General features: G+C 42.6%; 1 protein-coding gene across 20 annotated transcripts in view; it reads left to right on the forward strand.

The window, feature by feature from the left end:
* NEB (nebulin) overlaps positions 1 to 14,070 on the forward strand; it is a 249,685-nt gene that overhangs the window by 193,070 nt on the left and 42,545 nt on the right. For 18 of the 20 annotated variants that reach the window (XM_063933546.1, XM_063933551.1, XM_063933563.1 and 15 more), the window contains 6 exons: positions 697 to 807; positions 1,632 to 1,742; positions 2,563 to 2,676; positions 3,030 to 3,134; positions 4,587 to 4,691; positions 12,935 to 13,039. In XM_063933546.1, the coding sequence (XP_063789616.1) occupies positions 697 to 807; positions 1,632 to 1,742; positions 2,563 to 2,676; positions 3,030 to 3,134; positions 4,587 to 4,691; positions 12,935 to 13,039 (651 nt within the window). The remainder of the gene's footprint in view (positions 1 to 696; positions 808 to 1,631; positions 1,743 to 2,562; positions 2,677 to 3,029; positions 3,135 to 4,586; positions 4,692 to 12,934; positions 13,040 to 14,070) is intronic. The other 2 variants (XM_063933562.1, XM_063933553.1) reach the window with 2 other exon arrangements.

A 14,070-nucleotide genomic window follows, 5' to 3' on the forward strand; every position in this document is an offset into this window, starting at 1 on the left:
AATGTTTTTGAATTCAGTGTCTCCGAGAACTTGTACCGCATTGTTTTGTTATCTGTACTTTATGTTGTTTTGCGTTTTTTGATGTTAATGATAAAGTTATACAACATTTTTATTTTTTCCACATAATTCTCAGAATAAATTTATCTTTCCTATTTTCTTGCGGAACCTTTTTATGACAATTCCCTTTCATTTTTTTTTACTCAATATTTTTACAAATTCACATGGGTATTTGTATGTAATGCCTTCTATCAATGACAATTGGATTAATGTTTGTTGATGGTGTCAATATGTATTTTCAATTCATTTGTTAATCCTTCAAGCTGGAATCCTTGAAGTTGATTTATGTTAGGTGGATATCTTATACAAGCCGAAATATGCATGTATAAGAAATTAATTGTATTGTTAGTCATCATTTAACATATTATATATTTCCCTGTAAGGTTTAGCTATTCTAGTTATATAGTAAGTTTATTGAGCAGAACTGGGAACTTCTGAACTGGATGTTTTGGCAATAAGATAACGGAACGTCACCGCAGCCTATTATGGAGTACCAAGTAGGCTTTGCTGTTATTTAGTCAGGTTTTACTTGTGAACCAGACATCCAAAAGCTTAGATTTTCCCAGCTGTGGTTGTAGATAAAGAAATGCCATGTTAGTATAATACACTATATGATATTTTTCTTCCTGCCTCTATCAGAAAGAATATAAGAAAGACTTGGAAGATTGTATTAAAGGCAGAAACCTTACTGGCTTGGAGGTTACGCCATCATTGTTACATGTCAGATATGCTACAAAAATAGCAAGCGAGGTAGCATCTGCTCTATATTTCATTTTAGCCAGAATAATTCCACTAATATCCACTACATTTGTGTTGTTGTCTTGTGTTTATTACTCTCTATGTTACTTTTATGTCTGTTTAAGTAAAAAAAAAATTTGCTATTAATTACATGCCAAACTTATTTGTAAGTATTGCTTTTATACCAATTAACTTTTTTACTTAATATTCACAATTCTTTTTTTCATTTATGCATACAAATTTTACAGTTAACTCATTCTAGCATTGCACTATTCACTGCTTATCAGGAATTAAATTTTTTTTGTTTCTTTTGTTGTTTCTTTGTATACTTGTTTCTGTTTCTCTGTATATTTGTTTCTTTGTGTAAATGTTTCTTTGTGTATTTGTTTCTGTTTGTGTACTTTTAACTGTATAGTGTTGTTTGTCTACTTTGTTATCTTTAGGAATATGTCTTAAGGGCCCTACACACTTACGATCCTCCGCCGAGCTGCCTGACTGCGGATACGGCCGACGGGCGACCCGGTGGCGGGGGGGCAGTGAAGGGGGGAGTGAAGTTTCTTCACTCCCCACGTCACCCGACTCCATAGCAGTGCAGGCAAATATGGACGAGATCGTCCATATTGGCCTGCATGCACAAACGACGGGGCAGCAACGATGAGCGAGCGCAGGGCCGCACATCGTTCATCGTTGCTGCCTCCACACTGAAAGATATGAACGGTATCTCATTCATTAATGAACGAGATTGTTCATATCTTTCATTTTTATCGCCCAGTGTGTAGAGCGCATAAGTTTTTGGTTGTGCCTAAAGTAACTTTTTCTGTCTGTTGAATTCTTAGAAAGAATACCGGAAAGATTTGGATGAAACTATCAAAGGACGAGGCCTTACTGCTTTGGAAGAGACTCCTGAGCTAATAAGAGCTAAGAATGCAACACAAATATTAAATGAGGTATAAGTGATTGATTGCCCTTAACATATTTGAGTTCTGGCCACTATTATGAGGGTAACCAGATGATAGACCGTGTCTAGATAGACAGTCAGAAGGCAGGGTGACACCATGCAGTCTACATGCATAAGGTCGACAGGTTCATAAGCTTGACACACATATGGTCAACACAATTTTTGGGGTGGTTTGTACATTTTTTTAAAACTTTTGCTTGATTTACCATCCATTCCCGAAGCATTGTGATAATATATGATGAAACATACAAAATGACACCCAAAAAATGTTAAAATACATGTGTCGACCTTTTTGTGTTGAATATTTCCGTGTTGATCTTTTGTACCTGTTGACCTTTTCTATTGTCTACCTTTTCCATATCGACCTTTTGACCCTGTCAACCTAATGCATGTCAACCATTGCTACGGATAGTGTAGTAGTTAGCATTACTTCCTCACAGCACTGAGGTCATGGGTTCAATCCCCACCATGGCCATAACTGTGTGGAGTTTGTATATTCTCCCCATGCTTGTGTGGGTTTACTCCGGGCACTCCGGTTTTCTCCCACAATCCAAAAATATACTGGTAGGTTAATTGGCTCCCAACAAAAAATAACCCTAGTGTGTTAGTGTGTGCATGTACATGTATTTAGGGCAGACTAGATGGGCCAAGTGGTTCTTCTATGCCATCAAATTCTGTTTTTTTATGACCATATGGGGTTGATCTATTGACTGTCTAATTACTGTAGAATTTTTATACCACACTCTTATGAGTCACCGTGCTTCAGCTGTATACCTATGCAGAATTATTTTGTTTGTTTCCCATAACAGAAAGAATATAAAAAGTCACTGGAACTGGAGATCAAGGGAAAGGGTCTAACAACTCTGGCCACAGAAACGCCAGACTTCATGAGAGCAAAGAATGCCACTGATATTGCCAGCCAGGTAAGTTATTGGGTAGGCACATTGCTTTGCAGGTACAGTGCGAATGTCGAAATGTTCACTGTAGACATTTAGATCATGTTAGCATTCTGGTGTTAACATAATGACTACATACCTTGTGGGACAACCCTCTTTCCTTAGCTACCCTTCTGCCCCCACCAAAAATCCCATCATTCATTTTTATTGGATCCCCATTATCACCTGAGCTGAGCTCTACGGGGGTGCTTTCCAAATCACAGCCTAATCATTCAATGTGTTGCTCACGAGTGATAAATGCTGTAACATACAGTATTATGCTTATATAGATTCCCTTATTCTACTATGAAAAAACAAGCTTGCCTTTATACTTTGTACAGGTGAAATACAAGCATTCCGCAGAGATGGAGAAAGCCAACTTCACATCTGTGGTGGACACACCAGAAATTATCCATGCACAACAAGTCAAGAACCTTTCCAGCAAGGTGATCCTATGTCTGATACTTCCTACATCCTAAATGTACACTATGAAACCATTCCAGTCATTGTTACCATGCCTTCATAGCTGCTACAGTATGTGCAACAGCCACTGTTAGGGGAAGCTTACAGAGGTATGGCAAATGGTACGGGAGAGACTTCTCCTCTTGCAGCTGCCATAGCTGGAAAGCATTCTTATTAATCTGATCATTAATGTTTTACTAAATTGAAAGGGTTTAGGAACAGGGAAGAATGACAACAGACTACATTTACAGGTAATTACCTTTATTACACATAGCCATGGGCAGCACAGTGTTTGTGGTTATATATCTTCTGACAAAAGGAAGTTTATATCCTTGAAACATTGCGCTGATCCATACGCCCTAATGATGTTAGGTAATCCGATAGTTAGATTTAAAAAAGACTACAATAGAAAATGCTACAAAGTATATTAATAATATTTGTAACTATTGCAGTAAGTGTGTCTTGCTCACCAGCATATTTAGAGTGTCAGTGGATAGTAATAAGTGCATAAATACAGTACAAGTCATACATCTTATCATCGCATATTATAGACATGTAGCGTGACCAATAAAACCACGACATGCCACTGACAAGATTTTTTGGTGCCAATATGCTAAAATGTTTACGTGGACCAGACTTATTATTGATAAAATGGGTAATGTGTGTGCCCATAGGAAAATAAAGCTTTAAAGGGAAATAATTCCAATGTGAAGAGAATGAGACCATCATAAATAGATGGGAAAATACAGTATAGGAATCTTTTATAAATTCACACAGAGGGGTAAATTGACTAAGGTAGGAGGTTTGTTTTTTTTTAGAACTGGTGATGTTGCCCATAGCAACCAATCAATCAGATTCTACTTAACATGTATCTAGCTGCTTCTAGAGGATAATTGATAAAATCTGATTGGTTGCTATGGCCAACATCACCAGTTCTAAAAGAAAACCTCCCACCTTAGTAAATTTACCCCATAGATTCAAATTGGGAAAATATCATTGTTCACTGTGATCAGACATGAAATAGACTGAACTCTTATTGATATACAATGACATTACTAGATTTCTCAGCTGTTTCGTATGTTTTACAAATAGATATGATTTTTTTTAAAATTTAAATGATGTATAACCAGTGAGTAAAGTACTTTTGTAAATGGAAATAAGAGTGATTGTGATGTGCCAGTGATACTTTCAATAGGTAATTAATACTCCTTTCACACCTACAGTATGGCCTGGGAAACTGCTGGGTCTATCAAGCAGGCAAATTCCCCGGTCTTAGTCTGACCCTGGCAAAGTATACGTAGTTTGCTTTCACACATACTGTACCGAAAACATTTTTACTGCAAGTGTGAAAGGGGTATAATAGGAATGCTACATTCATTATTTAATCCATTATCACATTTAGTACTAAATTGCTCTTTATACCTTAAATCCAACAGAAAAAGTACAAGGAGGAAGCAGAAAGAACCATGTCTTATTATGTACCAGTATTCGACACCCCAGAAATGCAGAGAGTCCGTGAAAATCAGAAGAACTTTAGTACTGTAAGTTGTTTTTTTCTGTCCTTTGTCAAACAATTATCTGTACTGTGTTACCAAGCCCACCAACCACAGGGAGAGCAACAACTCAGTATATTAAGGAAACCTTATTTCCACAAAAGTTGATGTCTAAGTCGTTTACATTTTTAGAGACGGAAAACTTTAATTATAAAAAAAAATTATGCACTGTATAGTATATGGATATTATAAGTCACCAAGGATATTTATGACCATATAAAAGCACAATGCTGTAGGCCTTTACCGGTCGGATAATTCCAAGGCGACTTCCCATGTCTACAAATATTTACGGTAAGTGGTCCATTTTTTCTTCTAATGTACAGGTTTCTCTAATGATCACTGAAGTGGTCACATCAAAGCTCACCAACAATAAGCGATGACATTACAGCTCACTGGTTTTACGAATATTATTTACAGCAGTTTATACATATAGCAACATTATTTATATATTTTAAGACCATTATAGATCTTTAGATGTGTGTTAAAGCTACGGCTAATATCGTATATGTGTCACACACAAACAATTGTTACATGTTCTAATTGATTTTATAGTGGAATGTTTATTCTGATATTTACGGATATTTCTATAGAAGTCTCCGAATCTTCTTGTGGACATTTATACCAAATATTCACTGCAACCTCGTGTTACCACGTCTCTTAGAAATATTGTCACATTTAGGATGAAAATTCAGTCATATTCCATCTTACAATTCACTCCATTTAGTTACTACAGGTTGAGTATTCCATATCCAATTATTCCAAAATCCGGAATATTTCGAAATACGGATTTTTGGGAGTGAGACTGGGATAGTGAAACCATTGTTTTCTCTATCGTCCTAAGTGGATGCTGGGGTTCCTGAAAGGACCATGGGGAATAGCGGCTCCGCAGGAGACAGGGCACAAAAAAGTAAAGCTTTACTAGGTCAGGTGGTGTGCACTGGCTCCTCCCCCTATGACCCTCCTCCAGACTCCAGTTAGATTTTGTGCCCGAACGAGAAGGGTGCAATCTAGGTGGCTCTCCTAAAGAGCTGCTTAGAGAAAGTTTAGTTTAGGTTTTTTTCTTTACAGTGAGTCCTGCTGGCAACAGGATCACTGCAACGTGGGACTTAGGGGGAAAGTAGTAAACTCACCTGCATGCAGAGTGGATTTGCTGCTTGGCTACTGGACACCATTAGCTCCAGAGGGATCGAACACAGGCCCAGCCGTGGAGTCCGGTCCCGGAGCCGCGCCGCCGACCCCCTTGCAGATGCTGAAGCGTGAAGAGGTCCGGAAACCGGCGGCTGAAGACTCCTCAGTCTTCATAAGGTAGCGCACAGCACTGCAGCTGTGCGCCATTTTCCTCTCAGCACACTTCACTGGGCAGTCACTGAGGGTGCAGAGCGCTGGGGGGGGGCGCTCTGAGAGGCAAATATAAACCTTATACAAGGCTAAAAATACCTCACATATAGCCCATAGGGGCTATATGGAGATATTTAACCCCTGCCTGACTGGAAAAATAGCGGGAGAAGAACCCGCCGAAAAAGGGGCGGGGCCTATCTCCTCAGCACACGGCGCCATTTTCTGTCACAGCTCCGCTGGTCAGAACGGCTCCCAGGTCTCTCCCCTGCACTGCACTACAGAAACAGGGTAAAACAGAGAGGGGGGGCACATTAATGGCTATATATATATATATTAAAGCAGCTATAAGGGAGCACTTAATATAAGGATATCCCTTGTATATATAGCGCTTTGTGGTGTGTGCTGGCAGACTCTCCCTCTGTCTCCCCAAAAGGGCTAGTGGGTCCTGTCTTCATTAGAGCATTCCCTGTGAGTTTGCGGTGTGTGTCGGTACGTGGTGTCGACATGTATGAGGACGATATTGGTGTGGAGGCGGAGCAATTGCCAAATATGCAGATGTCACCCCCCAGGGGGTCGACACCAGAATGGATGCCTTTATTTGTGGAATTACGTGATGGTTTATCTTCCCTTAAACAGTCAGTTGAGGACATGAGGCGGCCGGACAATCAATTAATGCCTGTCCAGGCGCCTCAAACACCGTCAGGGGCTGTAAAACGCCCTTTGCCTCAGTCGGTCGACACAGACCCAGACACGGGCACTGATTCCAGTGACGACGGTAGAAATTCAAACGTATTTTCCAGTAGGGCCACACGTTATATGATTTTGGCAATGAAGGAGACGTTACATTTAGCTGATACTACAGATACCGTAAAACAGGGTATTATGTATGGTGTGAAAAAACTACAAACAGTTTTTCCTGAATCAGAAGAATTAAATGACGTGTGTGATGAAGCGTGGGTTGCTCCTGATAAAAAGTTGATAATTTCAAAAAAGTTATTGGCATTATACCCTTTCCCGCCAGAGGTTAGGGCGCGCTGGGAAACACCCCCTAAGGTGGACAAGGCGCTCACACGCTTATCCAAACAAGTGGCGTTACCCTCTCCTGAGACGGCCGCACTTAAGGATCCATCAGATAGAAAGATGGAAGTTATTTAAAAAAATATATACACACATGCAGGTGTTATACTACGACCAGCTATAGCAACTGCCTGGATGTGCAGTGCTGGAGTAGTTTGGTCAGAATCCCTGATTGAAAATATTGATACCCTAGATAGGGACAATGTTTTACTGTCGTTAGAACAAATAAAGGATGCATTTATCTATATGCGTGATGCACAGAGGGATATTTGCACACTGGCATCTCGGGTGAGTGCTATGTCCATTTCAGCCAGAAGAGCCTTATGGACACGACAGTGGACAGGCGATGCGGATTCAAAACGTCACATGGAGGTTTTGCCGTATAAAGGGGAGGAGTTATTTGGAGTTGGTCTATCAGACTTGGTGGCCACGGCTACTGCCGGGAAATCCACTTTTTTACCTCAAGTCACTCCCCAACAGAGAAAGGCACCGACCTTTCAACCGCAGCCTTTTCGCTCCTACAAAAATAAGAGAGCAAAGGGCTTGTCGTACCTGCCACGAGGCAGAGGAAGAGGGAAGAGACACCAACAGGCAGCTCCTTCCCAGGAACAGAAGCCCTCCCCGGCTCCTGCAAAAACCTCAGCATGACGCTGGGGCCTCTCAAGCGGACTCGGGGACAGTGGGGGGCCGTCTCAAAAATTACAGCGCGCAGTGGGCTCACTCGCAGGTAGACCCCTGGATCCTGCAGATAATATCTCAGGGGTACAGGTTGGAATTAGAGACGGATCCTCCTCATCGTTTCCTGAAGTCTGCCTTACCAACCGTCTCTTCCGAAAGGGAGAGGGTGTTGGAAGCCATTCACAAGCTGTACGCTCAGCAGGTGATAGTCAAAGTACCCCTATTACAACAAGGAAAGGGGTATTATTCCACTCTATTTGTGGTACCGAAGCCGGATGGCTCGGTAAGGCCTATTCTAAATCTGAAGTCCTTGAACCTCTACATAAAAAAGTTCAAGTTCAAGATGGAGTCACTCAGAGCAGTGATAGCGAACCTGGAAGAAGGGGACTTTATGGTATCCTTGGACATCAAGGATGCGTATCTACACGTTCCGATTTACCCCGCACACCAGGGGTACCTCAGGTTCATTGTTCAAAACTGTCACTATCAGTTTCAGACGCTGCCGTTCGGATTGTCCACGGCGCCTCGGGTCTTTACCAAGGTAATGGCCGAGATGATGATTCTTCTTCGAAGAAAAGGCGTATTAGTTATCCCATACTTGGACGATCTCCTAATAAGGGCAAGGTCCAGAGAACAGCTGGAGACAGCTTTAGCACTATCTCAAGAGGTGCTAAGACAACACGGGTGGATTCTGAATATTCCAAAATCCCATTTAATCCCGACAACTCGTCTGCTGTTCCTAGGAATGATTCTGGACACGGTTCAGAAAAAGGTTTTCCTTCCAGAGGAAAAAGCCAAGGAGTTATCCGATCTGGTCAGGAACCTCCTAAAACCAGGAAAAGTGTCAGTACATCAATGCACAAGAGTCCTGGGAAAAATGGTGGCTTCTTACGAAGCAATTCCATTCGGCAGATTCCATGCAAGAATATTCCAAAGGGATCTGTTGGACAAATGGTCAGGGTCGCATCTGCAGATGCACCTGCGAATAACCCTGTCACCAAAGACAAGGGTGTCACTTCTGTGGTGGTTGCAGAAGGCTCACCTATTAGAAGGCCGCAGATTCGGCATTCAGGATTGGATCCTGGTGACCACGGACGCCAGCCTGAGAGGCTGGGGAGCAGTCACACAAGGAAGAAACTTCCAGGGAGTATGGACGAGTCTGGAAAAGTCTCTTCACATAAACATTCTGGAACTAAGAGCAATCTACAATGCTCTAAGCCAGGCGGAACTTCTCCTGCAAGGAAAGCCGGTGTTGATTCAGTCGGACAACATCACGGCGGTCGCCCATGTAAACAGGCAGGGCGGCACAAGAAGCAGGAGTGCAATGGCAGAAGCTGCCAAGATTCTTCGCTGGGCGGAGAATCACGTGATAGCACTGTCAGCAGTGTTCATCCCGGGCGTGGACAACTGGGAAGCAGACTTCCTCAGCAGACACGATCTTCATCCGGGAGAGTGGGGTCTACATCCAGAAGTCTTCAACATGTTAATAGACCGTTGGGAAAGACCAATTGTAGACATGATGGCGTCTCGCCTCAACAAGAAACTGGACAAATATTGCGCCAGGTCAAGAGATCCACAGGCAATAGCTGTGGACGCACTGGTAACTCCTTGGGTGTACCAGTCAGTGTATGTGTTTCCTCCTCTGCCGCTCATACCAAAGGTATTGAAGATCATACGGCAAAGAAGGGTAAGAACAATACTAGTGGTTCCGGATTGGCCGAGAAGGACTTGGTATCCGGAACTTCAAGAGATGCTCACGGACGAACCGTGGCCTCTACCTCTGAGAAGGGACCTGCTACAGCAGGGTCCCTGTCTTTTTCAAGACTTACCGCGGCTGCGTTTGACGGCATGGCGGTTGAACGCCAGATCCTAAAAGGGAAAGGCATTCCAGAAGAAGTCATTCCTACCTTGATTAAGGCACGGAAGGAAGTCACCGTGAAACATTATCACCGCATTTGGCGAAAATATGTAGCGTGGTGCGAGGATCGGAGGGTTCCGACGGAGGAATTCCAACTGGGTCGTTTCCTACATTTCCTGCAATCAGGATTATCTATGGGTCTCAAATTGGGATCCATTAAGGTTCAAATTTCGGCCCTGTCAATATTCTTCCAAAAAGAATTGGCCTCTGTCCCTGAGGTCCAGACTTTTGTCAAGGGAGTACTGCATATACAGCCTCCTGTGGTGCCTCCGGTGGCACCGTGGGATCTAAATGTAGTTTTAGATTTCCTCAAATCCCATTGGTTTGAACCATTGAAAAAGGTGGATTTGAAATATCTCACATTGAAAGTGACTATGTTACTAGCCCTGGCCTCTGCCAGGAGAGTATCTGAATTGGCGGCTTTATCTTATAAAAGTCCTTATCTAATCTTCCATTCGGATAGGGCAGAACTGCGGACTCGTCCGCATTTTCTCCCTAAAGTGGTATCAGCATTTCATCTGAACCAACCTATTGTGGTGCCTGCGGCCACTAGCGACTTGGAGGACTCCAAGTTGTTGGACGTTGTCAGAGCCTTAAAAATATACATTGCAAGGACGGCTGGAGTCAGAAAATCTGACTCGCTGTTTATATTGTATGCACCCAACAAGTTGGGCGCACCTGCTTCTAAGCAGTCGATTGCTCGTTGGATTTGTAACACAATTCAACTTGCACATTCTGTGGCAGGCCTGCCACAGCCTAAAACTGTAAAAGCCCACTCCACAAGGAAGGTGGGCTCATCTTGGGCGGCTGCCCGAGGGGTCTCGGCATTACAACTCTGCCGAGCAGCTACGTGGTCGGGGGAGAACACGTTTGTAAAATTTTACAAATTTGATACCCTGGCAAAGGAGGACCTGGAGTTCTCTCATTCGGTGCTGCAGAGTCATCCGCACTCTCCCGCCCGTTTGGGAGCTTTGGTATAATCCCCATGGTCCTTTCAGGAACCCCAGCATCCACTTAGGACGATAGAGAAAATAAGAATTTACTTACCGATAATTCTATTTCTCGGAGTCCGTAGTGGATGCTGGGCGCCCATCCCAAGTGCGGATTATCTGCAATACTTGTACATAGTTATTGTTAACTAATTCGGGTTATTGTTAAGGAGCCATCTTTAAGAGGCCCTTTCTGTTGTCATACTGTTAACTGGGTTTAGATCACAAGTTGTACGGTGTGATTGGTGTGGCTGGTATGAGTCTTACCCGGGATTCAAAATGCCTCCCTTATTGTGTATGCTCGTCCGGGCACAGTACCTAACTGGAGTCTGGAGGAGGGTCATAGGGGGAGGAGCCAGTGCACACCACCTGACCTAGTAAAGCTTTACTTTTTTGTGCCCTGTCTCCTGCGGAGCCGCTATTCCCCATGGTCCTTTCAGGAACCCCAGCATCCACTACGGACTCCGAGAAATAGAATTATCGGTAAGTAAATTCTTATTTTCTGATGGCTCAATGGGGGTAATTCCAAGTTGATCGCAGCAGGAATTTTGTTAGCAGTTGGGCAAAACCATGTGCACTGCAGGGGGGGGCAGATATAACATGTGCAGAGAGAGTTAGATTTGGGTGTGGTGTGTTCAATCTGCAATCTAAATTGCAGTGTAAAAATAAATCAGCCAGTATTTACCCTGCACAGAAACAAAATAACCCACCCAAATCTAACTCTCTCTGCACATGTTATATCTGCCTCCCCTGCAGTGCACATGGTTTTGCCCAACTGCTAACAAAGTTCCTGCTGCAATCAACTTGGAATTACCCCCAATGTACACAAACTTTGTTTAACCACTTTACTGATGATTCCCCCCCCCCCCCCCTCAAAAAAAAAAAAAAATCTCAGAAATCGTGTTGGTTTTTTTCTGAGTGAATTAGGTGAAGGACATGTATTTAACCTTATCCAAAATTATTTTAGTGAAATTTTTTTTTATTCCCCCCCCCCCCAAACATCAGAACATCGACCACCACCATCAGAACATCGAGACCATCAGAAACATTGTGGCTTTCATTTTAAAAGCCGGGGCAGCCACCAGGTACACAGAGGGGGTAATTAACACTTTCCCTGCGGCTGCTATTGTCTGCAGCCGATGGGTGGGGGGTCCTGCTGCGCTGACTGATCAAGTACGGCATACACTGAGGAAGGTGCAGGAAGGCAGAGGGACCTTCCGATCCCTCTGAGAGCTGCAGGACGTTTCCTTTCCCTGCAGTTGCACACGCTGTTTATCTGACTGGTCACATCCTGTACGACCAGGACAGTTGCTGACACTTGCTGACGTGGTCGCATCTGATGCGACCATGCCAGGCAAGTGGTTAGTACACAAAGTTATTCAAAATATTGTATTAAATGACCTTCACGCTGTGTGTATAAGGTGTATCTGAAACATAAATGCATTCTGTACTTAGACTTGGGTCCCATCGTCATAATATCTCATTATGGTATGCAATTATTACAAAATACATAAAAATCCGATATCCAAAATACTTCTGGTACCAAGGATTTTGGATATGGGATACTCAACCTGTACACTTTAATATATTAAATATATATGGGAACATTTTTTTGCTCCCAGTTTCACAGTTTGGGAATTCTTCAGTCATTGCTACCTTGGAGACTACTTATACATTTACAGAGGTCCCGTGTTAAGCTCACATGGACCTTAAAGTGATTTGATTTGTCAGTTTGGTTTCATCTGTTTGACAAGACAAATTCTACCCATTTTATAGTAATCCAGGTAGCGAGGAATGCTGAATTTCTGTTATGGGAATGGTGAAACAAACAAAGCTAGGATTCCATTATTTTGCTAGGCAAGCGGCAGGCAGGGCCGGAACTAAGAGAGGTTTCATGTTTATCAACTATCCTGTGGAAATATGGTTGTCAGTCTCTTGTCTTCAGCCCTTGACTGCAAACTATGTATGAACATTGTTGTGTTACAGTGAAAAGTGATACATTTATGTTCAATCATTTATTGTTTTGACTTAAACGTGCTGTTGTCACTTTATCATATGAAGTATTTTCCTTTGAGAATACTTTGGTAAAAACATTCTGTCAAGTCTGTAATTGTTGTTCCGATTTTGATCTTGATCATCATGAAATAGCCAAGTCACTGAATTATCTTCTAGAACCCAAGAACTGTGTTCTTTCTATATAAACCTTTCTACTCTTTTTTTTTTTTTTATAGCTACAGTACCAGGGTGACCATATGCAAAGTAAAGGAAAAGTTACAGTGGTTAAAGACACGCCAGAAATTCTGCGTGTTAAAGAAAATCAAAAGAATTTCAGCTCGGTATATTACTTTAAACTTCTTTTCAAAAAGTTCTAACACAAATAATAAACTTAGTATGAGAAAAGCACTCTAACATGGTTATATAGAAAGCAAGCTAACATTAGTGGTCCTCAGCTGCTGCTTTTTATGTCCGTACTATACAGATTCCTCACCAATTCTATTTTGCAATAGACTAAATAAATCAAGTTGAATATTTTTGTGGGATCTGATCAAAATTGTCTTTTGTCACATTTGTTTGTTCTCATTGTGTAGCTTGTTTTCTTTCTTCTGTAAGTAAGTCGATGTTTTGTCTTTGTTTAGCAGTCGTGTTGTGGTGTTTGCAAATGTCAAACATTCAGGGAAGTTTGTAATGTCAAACACGCCTCTTTTTGAAACAAAGTTCACACACCCAACTTTTTAGTTGTGTATTTAATGGTAGCTATGCACAGGCATATCTATAATGGGTGCAGTGTGTGCGGTGCACATGGGCCCCTGGGTCCAGAGGGGGCCCACACGCACACACTGCACCCATTTCTTCTATACTTACCTTTCAAGCATCCATCGGTGACTGTGTGTGGGCCCCCTCCTCTCCCGTAGCCGTCACCGCCGCTGCTAGCGCACTGAGTGCTAGAGACTCTGGCACAGTGCCAGAGTCTACAGTGCATGTGCAGGACTCCGGAAAAATGGTGCAGCGGCCATTTCTTGGAGCCCTGCGCATGCGCTGTAGACTTTGGCACTGTGCTAGAGTCTCAGCGCGGACAGCGGCGGTGACTGCTACAGGAGAGGAGGGGGCCTACACACAGAGTCTGCACACGGGTCCCCTCCTCTCTAGAAACGCCGCTGTAGCTATGGATTCTATTTTCTAAACATGATGTTAATACAAAACTCGACTGCTTTCAAACTTGATTTTTCTATGTGACTCATTTCTAAATGAGCCAATTGCATTTACTGGTTCGTACTCTTTGGGTGCCTCCAGTATTGAATCATCCATAGCCTGGTCTTCAGATTCATTAACAATGATCTGAGCATTACTCAACTCCCGTGCAGTACAC

Source organism: Pseudophryne corroboree, chromosome 7 (genome assembly GCF_028390025.1).
Source record: "Pseudophryne corroboree isolate aPseCor3 chromosome 7, aPseCor3.hap2, whole genome shotgun sequence".
NCBI lineage: Eukaryota > Metazoa > Chordata > Amphibia > Anura > Myobatrachidae > Pseudophryne > Pseudophryne corroboree.